The sequence below is a fragment of the Protopterus annectens genome, chromosome 16.part0 (genome assembly GCF_019279795.1).
Source record: "Protopterus annectens isolate FY-2018-M chromosome 16.part0, PAN1.0, whole genome shotgun sequence".
NCBI classification, from domain to species: Eukaryota; Metazoa; Chordata; order Ceratodontiformes; family Protopteridae; genus Protopterus; species Protopterus annectens.
The window spans coordinates 392,810,267-392,826,278 of record NC_056750.1 but is presented as its reverse complement, the minus strand read 5'-3'; the positions used below and the strand labels follow the sequence as shown (position 1 = coordinate 392,826,278).

Genomic DNA, 16,012 nt, shown 5'->3' with positions numbered 1-16,012 from the left:
ATTATGCTCCAGTAATGACAAAATCATGCAGGTGATTAGGGGTTATTAAAGCCCTGACATTATTTATATTAACTGGCTTCTTATCCCAAGATCCCACCTTCTTTTCATGTTGGTGGATGTTTTCAGGAGGGTGTTAAATGTGGTACTACAAATAACTGCCAATGGTAAAAACTTTTTTTTTTATTTTATGCATGTTTTTTCACCACTGTGTCTGCTGACCATTATCAGCTAGAACCATCCATTCCCCCAACCTGTGAATTCACCAGTTAAGGCAAGAGATGGCTGATGAGGACAGCATACATGGATAATCAGCTGTGGTTTTTGCCCTCACCAGCATCCCAGCAACATACCTCTCAATGTCTTAGAGCAGGAAATCTGGACAAAGCTGTAAATAAAAGCGGGACAAAGGCTCACAAATAGGGACACTTTTTAAATATTACTCTTACAAACTTAGAAGGTTGATGGAATAACAGGTTTTTCATTAGCATGTGTTTTCTGAAAGGTATGATGTCTGAAACTCAAATGTCTGTCATTATTTTCTAACCTCAACCTTTAATGATTTGCCACTACTTTTTCCGAAAACCACAATATTATAAAAATGGACCAAAAATATGAGGCAAAAATCTGGACATTCTGTGAAAATCTATACAGTTGAGAAGTATGCCCAGCAACAACACATGCCCTGGGTAAGGGCCAAGTGGTCAGCATTACAGTGGCAGCCACTGTGCCCTCCTCCTCCCATACACCAGTGATGAGGGCTAATATATTCTCAGTTTGATGACTGAACACCCACCCAGAGGCTAATCTTTGCTTCACTGACTTTCGTCCCAGGGATTGTAGCACTGGACAGATGCACCCCCCCCCCCCAAACTCAGGTCACCTGGGCTGTACTCAGGAATTTATCCCTCTATGCCAGCATAGCTGGTTGAATAAGATATTCTTGTCCTGGAAGAACTTCTTCTAGTTCTAATAAATACCATCTTAACTTTTCTATGATAAAGGGGTCAAAAAGCACAAAAGGATCTATATGGTCAGTGAATGTAATACATGACTGTATTATTGAACTAAACAAAACATAGCTGTACAGTGTTACTTCTAAGGAAAGCAACACACTTCATTATATTTATCTGTTGTTAAAAGCAACTGGACTGTTTCACACTGCTCCATTCTCAGCCACATCCTTGCTATGGGTACATAAAAACACACACAAGCAGGACTCTTATGATGAATAAGTCAAGTACAATGCAATTTTAGCTATAGATAGTAACCATTAAAAAATTGAAATAAAGTTACTTGTTTATTTATATTTGTTATTAACACATGTAGCCTGTTTCTTTAAAGAAATAGAGGAATAAATGTACAGAAAAGGTTAGAAGCTGCAAACAAAAGTGCACAAACCCACTTTCTTACAGATTTCTTACTAGAAAGACTATGGGTTGACACTAACAGTACTGTTCGGCAGTGAAGCTTTGAGGTAGCAGAGGAATGTGGCACAGGCAGTTTAAGATATACGAATGCGCTACACAAAGGTGTGGAGGCAGCTATCCTGTAGAGGTGAAATTTAAAGCATTACAAAGTATGCAAATGTGTATTTGGGGGGGGGGGGGGGGCTTCCATCTTCCATAGCCTACAACATACAATGAAATAGAATTGTATAAACATTCTCGGTAGTTACAGGGTACTAAGACCGAAGTATTTGCTAAGGTAGGTTTGTGTTTAAATGTGATGGATTTGCAGTGTTTATAATGGAGTATTTTGTAGATTAAAATGTTAGTATGCATTAGTAGTGGTGGAAAAAATGCAATTTATTTTTTTTAGTGTCCAGTGACATCAGTAGTGCTTGAACTTTGAAGAGGAGTTAATAAACTGGCATGCTTTGTTTAGGCAGTTTTTGCAACCTGCTAGTGTTTCGGGGGAGTTGGTGATTAATATCAAAACATACAGTGCATGAAAAGGGTCTGATGACTAGCGAATATACCCGGTTAAACATTAAAAATAAAATATTGTAATCAAGGGGTTATCGTGATTTACTTGACAACAGCTAACATTTGGTTTCCTTGACCAGCTGACGGTCAAACAGGTAAGAGATTTCATTTTGACTTGGAAATTGCAGACTGTTTTGTTTACATGGCGAATGAAGGATCTATCCATTTTTTTATGTTTGGTACACAGTTCAAGGACTAGAACTGTTTATAATGAAATCAATATCCATTTCACTATTTACTGTACTGTTCAAGGCATAGATTCCATTTACCAAGCCTCAAAAACCACAGCAGACTGCAACCAATCTGGCAAACAGGCAAAACAATTTCCAAAGTGTAGCACTGCTATATTGTTTGTGCTATGCTTGCTAAAGAGTTAACCAAAAAGAATGGTAGAAAAGTCAGCAGAAGCAGTATGTGTTGTCAGAACAGGGTCTTAAGTCAGTACCATCCTTTGATGGTCTGGCCATTTGATTTCCCCTTTGGTCATCAAAAACCTTTTCCTGGAGGTGACAGATCTTTACTGCAGAGTATAAAGGCTGAGAGCTATATCCTTAACGTTTGTTCATAGGTAGGTACTAGGCCATCTGCCGTAGGGCATTTATAAGCCTAGCCAGAATATGTTGGCTTTCGGCTCCCTTTTAGACTAGCTTCCTGAGCCCCTGTCCAGCAGGGCCACAGAAGTGATCCCAGGAGTGAACTTACGATTTCCCATCCACTCATCAAGATTTCTCTTGAAGTGGGTCAGCGAGGGGCTCTGCCTAACATGGACCGGGACTCTATTCCAGAGCAAGGGAAGCCTCTGGGATATGAATCTATCCCTCCAACATGTCCTATTTATAGCTGTGATGAGGTTTAAATCCCTGGAGCATGTAGCGCTAATGGATTTGGTTTTCTTGAGGTGGAGCATGTCCATTGGTTCAGGGTTAGACATGGCCGTGTACGTCAGGCAGAGATTGCCTCTGAGTAGGTGGTAAGCAACTGAGTAGAGCTGGAGTTTCTTTAGTCAAGCTGCATAGGGCATCTGTTTGAGGCCCACAATCCTCTTGGTGAAGTACTTTTGAGGTCTCTCCAGCTGTTGGGTAATGTACATCCCAAATGGGGCATTGTACTCTATTATGGGCCTGATTAGTGATGAGTAGAGGGGCACAATGACCTCTCGATCTAGATGTGAACCCTTTTGTGATTAGGTGAGTTATATAGAAGGTTTTTCTAACCACTTTGGCAATGTGATTGTCAAAGGAGAGGTTACTATCTACTTGTGTCCCTAGATCACCAATTACTTCTTCCGTACTTAGCAGATTGCCTCCTATGTGGTAGTTTGTCGGCACTTTGTTTTTCCCAAAGGGGATGACTATACACTTTTTGGCATTTAGCTTGAGGCCGTGGTTCTGACACTAGGTATCAGTCTCCGGAAGACCCTTCTGGAGGATGCTTGTGTCAGCCGGTGAGTCGATTATGGCTCCCAGTTTGCAATCATCTGCGAACTTGGTCAGCCACAGTCCTCCCGTGCTTGCCTGTACCTCAGAGAAGTATATAGTGAACAAGAGGGGTCCCAGGACAGAGCCACTTTTTGCAACCCATCTTGTGACGAATGGGTTGATATTTAGGCTGGTAACTTATTTATGACACCAGAGTGGGGTATTGTGTCGAAGGCCTTTGCGAGATCCAAGTAGGCTGTATGGATTGCCTTTCGCTCATCTATGGCTTTGGGAACTGTTTTGAAGAAGTCAACTAGGTTTAGGAGACAAGATCTGCCTTTAACAAAGCCGAATTGGGTAGGGTCCAGTGTCTGCAGGTTCCCGACATCTTTGTTTATGAGATCCATGATGATGCGCTCCATAGCCTTGCAGACCAGGCTAGTCAGGCTTATAGGGCGATAATTCCCGGGATCCGTTGTGGCACGCCCTTTGTGGAGCGGGATTACCGTTTCTGTAGGCCACTCGTTGGGTACATAACCTGTGGTGAGGCAGAGTTGGAACAGTGAATTTATGTGAGGGTTTAGTTCTTTTTGGAGTTCGTGTAAGGTGCAGCCCAAGATGCCATCCGGTCCCACTGATGCTGTTTTTTTTTTTTTTTTTTACTTTGGAAAGGGCTGCTTTCACCTGTGCATCTGTGATGTCAGGGGGACTGCATACTTCTGGGATAGACACAGGTCCTTTTGGTGGGAGGGGGGTAAAGTTTGCACTGGACCTGTCCGCCAAGATGTTGGCAGTGTCAGTGGGTTCAGTATACTTTGTGCCATTTTGCACCAGCTCAGAGCAGATTTGGGAGTTACCGCCCAGTTTGATTCTCTCAGTTAATATATGCCTAATGTGCAAATCTAAGCCAGTCACTTAGACAACTTTGCCATGTTGCTGCTGCGAAAAGGGAATTATGTACAGTGGGTTTACTTGGTCAATAACAAATAAATGGGCATGTAAGGATATCCAGTGTAGACAAAAAGAAATGTGCTCCTCTGCAGAGTGCTTACTAAATGCCACCACCATTCCCTACCATCTTCTGCTTCTCTAAAAGGCAACACTGAGCCCAGAAGTCATGTTACCCACCCCCCCACAGGAGAGTTGCCCATCAACTTCAGTTATTCAGAGCCCATATCAGCCCTACACAGCATCATTCATAAACCCAGGATACGGATTAAAAAAAAATGCCTCCCAAACCAATTTAGAAAAAAAAAAATTAAATTTTTGTATTGGGTAAAAAGAAAACAAAAAGTGTTTCACAGACCATGTGAGGAGAATTCAGCTGAGCACAATTTTTTTTTCTGGCACTGACGTTTGCATTTGTTTCAAATTGCTACAATTTGTACAACATCTTTCCAAGTTTTACACTCGGAGTCGATTTCCTGTAGTGGTTTCGATGTGCACCATTCTCAGTCCTTGTCTTCAGACACAGGAGAGGAAACTTTATTCCCCCCACTATTTTGCATTACTACTATAACCCAATCTCTATAAATATTTTTCCACTTGGCAGTGAAAACTGGTAATCTTGCCAGCAAATTCTAACAAACTATACTATCCTGTACTGTCTAGCTCCTTGTATACAGACTGATAAAATTAAATCAGAATTAAACTGCGAGCACTAAACCTATACGTGGAAGGTTCTTGTTTGTGAAAAAATGGAGAGCTTACAAGCTTGTAATATTGTTCTGCCAACTTATTATACCCTTTCACTTAGGCAGATGACATAGTACAATTAACTGAATATGCACCAAACCAGTGCTCAGAGTGGGATGCTGGTGAAAAGAACAGTAGTCAGTGGTTATCCATATCATATAGTCTTATATGAGAGAAGGGAAGACATAACACAAATGAAAACAGCTTAAGCAAAATTTAAACAATCTACATTTTCCCATCTTTCTGCAGATTAAAGTATATACCACCATTTTCTAATGCTTAATATAACTACTACAAAATCATACTTCAAGTAGTCTATACAAATAACTGACATCTCAAGCTACATGCTTGAGGTTACAATTACTCATACATACCTCAAAGTATAATTTCCTGGTTAAACTTGCTATAACAGCTGTTATATTCTCTCCTCAACAAAAAAAGGGATGTCAGACACAGCAGGTTACAAGTTAGATTTTAAATGCTGTTTGATAATATCTGCAAAAATGTATACATAAAACTGTTTTTCAGCTTTTCCCAGTTAGGGTTGCCACAGCGGAACTCTTGTCCACTAATGATTGGCAGTGAATTTTTACTGTATTGAGTTGCCAGCCCGGCACCCAACCCTCAAAGAAGGCACACCCACACATGCTCGCACCTACCTGCATGTCTTTAAATTCACTTAGGTTCATAGGTTCATACTAGGCTATCTGCCCGAGGGCATTTACAAGCCTAGCCCATAGTTTTGTGGCTTACGTCACCCCTTTAGTATGGGGAACTATACCCATTATTTTGCTGTGCCTCTGTTGAGCAGTGACACTGAGGTAATCCCTGGGGTATATCTGCGATCTCCCATCCATTGGTCAAGATTTCTCTTGAACAAGGCCAGCGAGGTGCTCTGCCTCACATATACCGGGATTTTATTCCACAGCATAGGGAGTCTTTGGGTGATGAATCTATCCCTCCAGCACGTCCTATTAATAGCCGTGTCGAGGTTTAAGTCTCCCGCCCTTGTGGCTCTGATGGATCTAGATTTTTTGAGGTGAAGCATATTCATCAAATCTGGGTTTGACATGGCCTTGTATGTTAGGCAAAGGTCACCTCTGAGCAAGCGGTAAGCGACTTGAATAGAGCTGGAGTTCTTTCAGTCGGGCAGCATAGGACAGATGTTTGGGACCCTTTATCCTTTTGGTGAGGAACTTTTGTGGCCTCTCCAGCTGCTGCAAGTGTCGGGTCAGATACATTCCGAATGGGGCATTGTACTCAATCAATGGTCTGATGAGTGATGAGTATAGGGAGACTATGACCTCCTTGATCTAGATGAGAATCCCTTCATGATAAGGTGGGCAATGTAGAAGGTCTTCCTAACTACTTTAGCTACATGGGTGTCGAATGACAGACTACTATCAACCTGGGTCCCCAGGTCCCTGATAACTTCTTCTGTACTCAGTGGATTGCCACCTATTTGGTAGCTAGGGGTAACCTTGTTTTTCCCGAAGGGTATGACTATGCATTTTTTGGCATTTAACTTTAGGCCATGGCTCTGGCACCAGTTATCCGTTTCTGTGAGACCCTTCTGAAGGATATCTGTGTCAGATGTGTTTTCTACTATGGCGCCCAGTTTGCAGTCATCTGCAAACTTTGTCAGCCATAACCCTCCTGTGTTTGCTTGTACTTCGGAAAAGTAGATGCCAAACAAGAGTGGGCCCAGGACTGAGCCCTGTGGTACACCACTTGTGACAGGCTTTGAGTCCGACATGGTGCCAGCAACTCTGACCCTGTGGGTTCTGTCACTCAGCCAGTTTGCAACCCATCTTGTGATGTATGGGTTAACATTTAAGCTGATGAGTTTTTCAATGATACCCGAGTGGGGTATTGTATCAAAGGCCTTCGCCAGATCGAGGTAGGCTGTATGGACTGCCTTTCCCTCATCAATGGCTTTGGTGACTGTTTCGAAAAAGTCAACCAAGTTTAGAAGGCATGATCTGCCTTTGACAAAGCCAAACTGGGATGGATCCAAAGTCTGCAAATTCCCTATTTCTTTATTTATGAGGTCCATTATGATCCTCTCCATGGCTTTGCAGATAAGGCTTGTCAAGTTAATGGGCCGGTAATTTCCAGGGTCGGTGGAGGCACCGCCTTTGTGAAGTGGGACCACAGTTGCAGTGCACCACTCCCTGGGTACGTATCCAGAGGTAAGACTATGATTAAACAGCTGTCCTAGCTGTGGGTTTAATTCCTCGTTGAGTTCGTGGAGCACACAGCCGGGGACACCATCAGGTCCCATGGATGCTGTGTTTTTTGCTTTGGAGAGAGCAGTTCTCACTTGGGCGTTGGAGATGTTTGGGGGGCTGCAATCGCTTGGTATAGATATCTCTCCTTTTGGAATTAATTTTCTGGTTTTGGAATAAAGTACATATTTTTGATCTCTAGGACTTTAGTGACTTGTTTTCCTCATCTTTAAACCTATCAAATGCTTCAAGAATGATAATAAATGTAAAGTTTTTTCTCCAATCTGACCGCAGGGAGGACATGTGGACTACGCACAGAATGTGGTCCAGCTGAGAATTGAACCGGAAAACCTTTTGCTGTGAGGTGACAACGCTAACAGCTGCACCACCACGGACCTTGCAATATGATGCAAAAATGTACACGTGAATATAATGTTCAGTGGGTAAAAAAAAAAAAAAAAAAAAGGCATAGACAATTATCCTGGGGTCTGACTTATTCTTTGTTGCACAACACATGGAAGACACAAATTGTATACAAGCACACACAGCTGTCCAGACTTTCGCAAAATGCCCAGATTTTTGACCCGTTTCTCATAAAATTGTAGTTACCTGGCAAATCACTGGCAAATAATTGAGGACCGAAGTCAGAAAATAATGGCAGACATTTGATTTTTGGACTTCCTATATGAACGAGATTTTCCAGTACAGTCTACACAATCAACTACTATAAAGTTGTTCATTTCAAATTACCAAATCAGTGACTCAGTATTCCTTTTTTACTTCATCTTCTGATTACATTGTTATTTATTTAAATGACTACATATTTGTTAGTTAGATAACTGGGTAGGTGAGATGGTCTACTGAGCCCTTCAGCCATGATTTGAGGCCAAATGGCAAAAATAATAAACATACAGTAACTTGACTGCATAAACATAAATTTGTGAGAAGTTCTTAAAACTAAACTAGGACAGTGATAACGAAGCACTTCTGACACAGATACAAGCCACATAAGTGCTTTAACTACATAATACACTAACAAAATCACTAAAGTAAGACAATTAACACATGTAAAACCACATAAGTACTTCATATATACAGTAAGGATCTACTATCTAGGATAGTATTATTCCTTAATGATCTCCTTGACCTAATTTAGGGTTAGAGGGGAGGCCAAAACCTATCCCTCAATTAACACATGTAAAACCACATAAGTACTTCATATATACAGTAAGGATCTACTATCTAGGATAGTATTATTCCTTAATGATCTCCTTGACCTAATTTAGGGTTAGAGGGGAGGCCAAAACCTATCCCTGCACTCAAAGGACATGAAGCAGAGAAATTGATTGCGAATGGAGTACCAGTCCATCAGACAGATACATCTCTGAGAGATCGCCACTCCTCTGGAGTGAACTCCGAAATAATATACCTCTCAGCTGTACAGATTTTCGCAGAATGTCCAGATTTTTACCTCATATTTTTGGTCCATTTTCCATAAATTTGCTGTTTTCTACCAAATCATTGAAGATTTAAGTCAGAAAATAACGACAGACATTTGAGTTTCAGACTATATACCCTTCAGAAAACCCATGCTAATGCAACAACTGTTGTTCTATCTACTTTCTAAGATTGTAAGAGCAGTATTTAAAAAATGTCCCTATTTTTGGACCTATGTCCCCCTGTTATTTATAGTTTGGTCCAGATTTTTTCTTCTTCTAAGAGGTTGAGAGATATGCAGTCCACATTCAAGTGAAATACAGCTTCTCAATTACCCTATTCAGGCACAACCTAGACAATTGGATGGGAGACCATAAATTCACCCTGGGGGTGGCAATTATGTCCCTCATGGGCAGGGGAGTTGGTGTTGATCATAGACTCACTCTGAGAATAACGACCATCTAACCAAGGTCAATTAGGGAACATGGGAATAACATGGACATTCTTATAAAGGCCTTAGGGCCATTAGCCTGGTAACCACCTATGTACACACATGCATATGCACAGCAGCACACACCAGTGGTCGCTATGGGGAATTACCAATTCACATACATCTTAAAGCTATGAGAATCAGCTGGAAGCACTAGGTGAAAACCCACATGGGCACACCAAGCATTGTTTCCTAGCAAAGCTAAAAACTGCAAAACTATGCTGCCCAAACTCAGTATTGTAGTTTTTTTACTAATTTTAAATCACATTAACGTGTTCTGATTATAATCATCATCCTTTTCTGCAGTCTCAAGGGAAATGCTAAATGATATAGCTCTCATTTACTAAGAAAAGGTTAAAATCTAATCAACTGATGAAAATATGTGTTTGTTCCAAGGATATGAGTTAGGATGCTGTTTATTATTACTGCCTTGCTTCATAACTCCATATATTTACGGCTTATGATTACATGTAACTATGCTATTAATAAGGATATGTATGTTACTGTTATTCTTGAATCTTTGAACGTTTCTATTTTGTCTCTTTCCTCTTGTATGTCCATGCTTCATACCCGTCAACGACTTGGCACAAAATTTCTATAAAAAGCCTAAAATAATAGGGGAGACAAAGATCCAAAATAGGGACAGCTTTTAAATATTGCTTGTATTTATTTATTTATTTTACATTTGTTGACTAGGAGAGTCCACTGGATTACAAGTCCAGTTTCAGTGGAGGCCCGGGGAGAAAAGCTCCAAGAGAAAATTTGTTAGAAAACATAGCTTTAAGGACAGACTTTTGACATACAATTTCCATTAAAAGCTGTTGGTTGGGAGGGTGACCTAATGGTGAAGGTGTTTGCCTTGCAAGCACAAGGTGTAGGGTTTGAGTCTCACAAAGGATAATTGGCTAGGCTTAAAATGGCTTGCAAGGGCAGTTAGCTTAATACTAATCTATGAACCCAAGAAGAGACTTTAGCATACATATTAACTAACAGACAGGACACATTCATTCTCTACAATATAATATTAAATTTTAGAAGATATTCCAAGTTTAGGATTCCTATGACAGATTTACTATCAGAGTAAAAAGCAGAGAGAGATGTAGAATAAGGCTCTGAGAGAGCAGATGATGCTCACTATAGTTGAGAAGGATAAACTGATTCACTATATATCTTCGCCTAGCTTTATTTGAGAAGGATAACAAAATGATTTACAATGTCTTCTCCTGGTTTTAGTTGCTTATGGGAAGCTCAGCATTGCTGGGGTAGTTTTCCCCAACTCCTAGAGAGATGGGATGAGCAGTAGACTAACAGTCCTAAGAGGGTACAGTACTACGATTGGTTGGCTTAGCAGAGTTACTTAAGTTAGGTGAAGTGTTCTAATGAGACGTTAGCCAGGGGGGATACATGAGCACAGTTAATTATTCAAAAAATGAGTTTTAACAAGTTTCTTGAACTGTGATGGGGATTTGTTGTCAGTTACGTGGGCAGGAAGGGAGTTCCAGGTTTTTGCTATACAGTGGCTGTAGACAGACTTACCAGCTTCACTGTTATATTTGGTTACTTTGAGGAGGTTTTGTGTGCTAGACCTCAAGGACCTGGCAGTTGTATAGGGTTGCAAAAGATTTTGCAGGACTGCAGGACTGGGGTGTTTTCAGAGCTAGGTATTATTTTGTGGGCTAGTGATAGTTGACGGAGTTGAAGTAGTAATGGTAGTTCTGGACAATTGAGTTTTTTTTAGGCATTCACAGCGATGTGTTTGGATGGGAGAGGTTGTAGTGAATGTATAAATTTAGAAAGTTGCTACAATAACAGGGCTTGTGTTAGAAAAAATCTGGACAACTGATAGACATGTTACACGTTCAGTAACACATGGAATGGTTAAATACAATACCCTTTTATTGTTCTGCCTCTATAAAACGTACCTATTCATCATAATTTTGTGTTAACTTTTTCTATCAATAAGACTGTTTTACTATATATATTTGCTGTTGCCATATGTCTTGGATAGTGGATGAAAATAAAAATAAATAAATAAACCCCCCCCTCTACATATATATACACACACACATCTCTCTCTTATGTATACGTATTGTTGAGGTGGTCAAGAAACAACTTCATCATTCAGGAAAAAAGAAAGTACAGATGATCAAAAAAATCAGTGATTACATGTTGCCAGTTTTATTTTTTCCTTGTGAGATTGTGAACAGTGGGAAGTGGGGAATTAACCCTTTAACCACTGTAGTGCTATGACTTGTCTCAGATTTGATATATATATATATATCTATACACACACACATATATATATATATATATATATATATATATATATATTTATATTGTCCCCTTCACAAGATAGAGTTACTGAAAGCTCGAAATTCATAAGCTCGAGCCCAGAACCTCGAGTTTTCAGTAACTCAAAATTGTAAAGGGAAGAGAAGGGGAAGAAAAAAAAAAACAAGCTTACATGTTTGCAGGGGGCCGTGTCCCCCTGCTTAAATATATTAGCTCCGTGACCGCACTATAGCAGAGGAACGGAAATTATTGTGCGCTTCTGCATACAGCGCGGAATGGGAGATTTCCCTCACCCCCATTGTAGTGCAATCTCGCAGTTGGTATATTTAAGAAGGGGGTGTGGGGGATGCAGGGGGGCTTGCCCCTCTTCAAAATTTATTTATTTATTTACATTTGTTGATTGGGAGTGTCCGACTGGACATAGGTCCATTTTCAGTGGAGGCCGGGGGAGAAAAGCTCCACAGTTAAAATAAACATACAGTAGTTACATTGGATTACATAGTGATTAACAATTTAACATAGCAGTTAATTGCAAACATATTTACAGATGAAGAACATAATACATCAGTAGACAACTAGAATCTTTATCTGTGAAGTACATAACAGACATTAATAAATGTTACAATAAGAAGTTCCTGCTGTACAACAAGTACTAGGCTTATGAGCATCTGAGCTTGCTATAATCAAGGTAGTTAGTGGGGTGGAAAAAAAGGTAGTGGCTGGATGGGGTGGGTGATATTAGAGTGGGAGTTGCAAGGGCATAGCCAGCATGTTTTTAGGTGCACTTTTAGTAAAGTTTTGAAGTGGGTGCATGATGGTACGGAGGTAATTGTGGGTGGAAGGGAGTTCCATAATTTGGCTATGGCGCAAGAGAATAGTGCTTCACCAGCAGAGTTATTGGCTTCAGTGATCTGCAAGTGATTTTTGTTGCTGGGTCTTAGTGGTCTGGTGATGCAATAGGGTTGGAGTAGATTATGGAGGGATGGGACATTTAGTGGATGGTTTACTAGTTTGTGGGCGAGTGACAGTTGATACCATTGAAGGAGGTGAGGGAGTTCAAGCCAGCCCAGTTCAGCAAGTGAGAGACAGTGGTGACTACGGTAGGATGCCCCAACTAAACACACACTTACTGTTACCATGGAAGTTTTCCAATATATAGTCCAGACTTTTATTATTTTTCTACTGATGACAAAACCATCTTTTTGCACAATATTTACGGGAATATTAGATGATTTTGTTTCTATTTTACCATTTTTCTTCTTTTTTTTGTGAGAAACAAGTGCCCAAATAAGCAATTTACTACAAAAATATGGATAAAGTAAGAAACCTATTATGTACTTGCTAATATAAATACTGAAAACAAGGTAAAAATACCATCATCCTCCCCATTATATTCTATATTTGCATACTCCATAAAATCTCCAGCATACATTAAAACTCGGGCTACTATTGTCCATTATGCTGAAGTATCCTAGAATATTTCTCCCCAGGCCTCCACTCAAAATCAGCTATTCCAGTCTGACAACCTGATCAAGAAATACAAAGGCCTGTATGTATCATACTGTACAACACTGAAAAGGTCACTTAAGTTCACTTCACTATCAGAGGGGCTGTCCAGTAAACAAAATAAAACTAAATGCAACTTTGTGGAAAACACACAAACTGAGAAGTGGGGGTACTACTTCCACATTACAATGTTCCACCAAAAACTGAAAACTGGCCTAACAAACCTAAACAGGGTGTACATACACTATACTTTAAACATCAAATGCCATTCCCAGGCAGCGATGGGTCTGTATCCCAAGGAAGCAGCATAGGCTAGTCATTGATTTGACCAAATTTTATAGCACGAATGTCACCTTCTACAGTTTGCAAGCAATACCCAGCAATAACATCTACTCTTCCAAACAGAACATGCCAAAAAAAAAAAAAAAAAAAAAAAAAAAAAAAATAGAAACACTTGAAAAGCTGTGCTGTACAGTAAGACAGTAATGGAAACACAAAAGCAAAATATCAAAATTCTGCTTAATCTAACTAAAAATTACATTACTATTTTCTGTTAAATGAAAAAAATAAAACATTTCTGTCAAGAAATTCAGCAGTAAAAACCAAATGGCTAAGCTAATTTGTGCCTGAATGGCTTCTTGCCTTTTACTATTTTGATTGTTTCTCTGAAAACAATGGGAGTCAATTACAGAAGAGTACATCTTTTATTGGACCTGTGGGATACCAGACCCAAGCTGAGGCCTACAGATGCCCAGTTTTCATCTTTTCAGACTTGTCTCTGATTAACAACAACAAAAAAAAAAGAATGAATACAATGCAATGGCAATGAAAACATGTTATGTGACCTAACGTTTTTTTTTTTTCACTAAAAGAAAAATGATCAGATGCATCTACATTTAAAGTATTTTCACAGAATTTGGTGTGAGGCCACATAATCCTTTGACAAGGACAATTACAATCATTTAATAACCATACTACACCAGCTGCGTAATAAAATAAAAATATACGGGCTTCAATATCAAATTACCTCAATAACAACAGCTAAATAACTTGCTCAGTTATGAATTCAAAAACTGCACTTATGTCATCTCCTACCTGTACAGACTTCTAGATTTTGACAAATCATTTCCCAATTCCTTTTTTTAGAGCTTACACTAAAAGCACACTTCTCTCATAGTACCCAACATTAATTAACCCATTAAAAAGAGCAGCTGCTATCATCCCTCCCCTCCCCCGACACACAAACAGACTTCACTGTTTGCTACCAAACCCACATTTAGTTCAACAGCATTGCAACTGCATCTAGATCTCCCATAAATATTTGTATTCCCCTTACCTTCCCATGTATCCATTTCATTCTTCTCCAAGTTTGTTAGCAGCTTGTATAGCAGCCATGAAAAAGTAATACTTGTTACAGCACAGCAACCAGCAATCTGAAGAACCAACTCATGTTTCTCATTGCTACTAGTCTCACTCTGAGCTGTAGATATGCAACAGTCCACCCCCCACCCCCACCTCCTATCAACAGGTCAGTTTACAAGCTGGTCACATGACTGTAAAGTTCAAGCCCTAAGGTCACATCTTGCTTGGAGGCCAGTGATGACCAGAGGTTATCTAAAACTTATTTTGGGCTAATAAAAATCCCACCCAGATTTTCTCTCTCTCACACGTACAAACACACACACACAGAAACCAAGATTACAAAATTGCAATCATACCCAGAGTGTACCAGTTTAGTCAATCTCAATCTTTAAACAGACTACAACACACAAGGGTGGTCAGATCACCACAATAGTCATTCATTAAACAAACAAATCTACTGTACAAAACACACACACATTGTGTGTGTGTGTGTGTGTGTATATATATATATATATATAGAGAGAGAGAGAGAGAAGTGTGTGTGTGTGTGTTCCTCATTCAATACTTAGCCATATCAAACTGTTCCATATGACACATATTGGCATTCAGTTCTGCTCCAACTTGCTGAGGCTAACCTTTACTCCAGTGCCTGTCTGGTAGCAGCTCTATTCTTTCACATATTTGTATATGCCTCAGAAGCTTGATAAGGATTCTAATAAAATGTAAGGCTTCACCTTCCTGCAGATGAAAGAGACTATGACTATTATTGCTCTAAACATAGGCCATTCAATTATGTCATACATTTATTTATTTATTTACATATCTATCTGGCCCATGTTCAGTCTCAGCCAGGAATTTACAAACAAAAACTGCCAAAAAATGTATACATATGACAATACTACAGTAGCAAACTACTATTTACAGTATCCTTCACAATATAAACAGCATGCATTCCTTCTACAGCTGATCCAGCAATGTGCAAGCTACACACAGGCATGAAATGACCAAGTCAGAGAAAACAGGATTCCAGCTGCAAAGCCAGCTAGCATTTCAGATTTAGTGCAACAGAAATTTAATTCCACTAGTAAGATACAAAACAAGCAACATACATTACCTTCCATATAGTTTGAATCTTGCTTCATTACAGGTAAAGTAGCCACCTTTAACAAAACATGACTAGGCTCACTGCGTGATCAGTGGGCCATGTCAACAGTACTGTTGAAAGCACATCTCCCTGCCATTATCTGGATGAAAGCCAGTCAGATTGGATCTGTATGCTAATAAGCTGTGATGTCACTGATAAGAGGCTCTTCTCATTCAAATACACTGATTTTGGAATGCAAATAAAAATGCACAGAAGATAAAGAGATTTGCCTAAACAGAACAACAGAGTAATAGGTGAGGAATCATCCAAGTCAGAATAATTTAAGCCTGCAGAAATTTAACCTTGTTGCAGTCCTGTCACCACAGCTGCATGGCTGTCCCAAGTGTGGCATATCTTAAAGCAGCATTCCACATCAGCAGGAACCTCATTAAAGACAGGACAGCAGTTTATCAGAACTGCCCATGTGATTGGAGGACAAATATTTGCTAGTCCAC

At 39.8% G+C, this 16,012-nt stretch overlaps 1 protein-coding gene across 1 annotated transcript in view; it reads right to left on the bottom strand.

The window, feature by feature from the left end:
* NR6A1 (nuclear receptor subfamily 6 group A member 1) overlaps positions 1-14,198 on the bottom strand; it is a 1,113,214-nt gene extending 1,099,016 nt beyond the window's left edge. The window contains exon 1 of the mRNA XM_044058823.1: positions 14,147-14,198. Coding sequence (XP_043914758.1) covers positions 14,147-14,177 — 31 coding nt within the window. The 5' untranslated portion in view covers positions 14,178-14,198. The remainder of the gene's footprint in view (positions 1-14,146) is intronic.
* Positions 14,199-16,012: the final 1,814 nt, after the last annotated feature.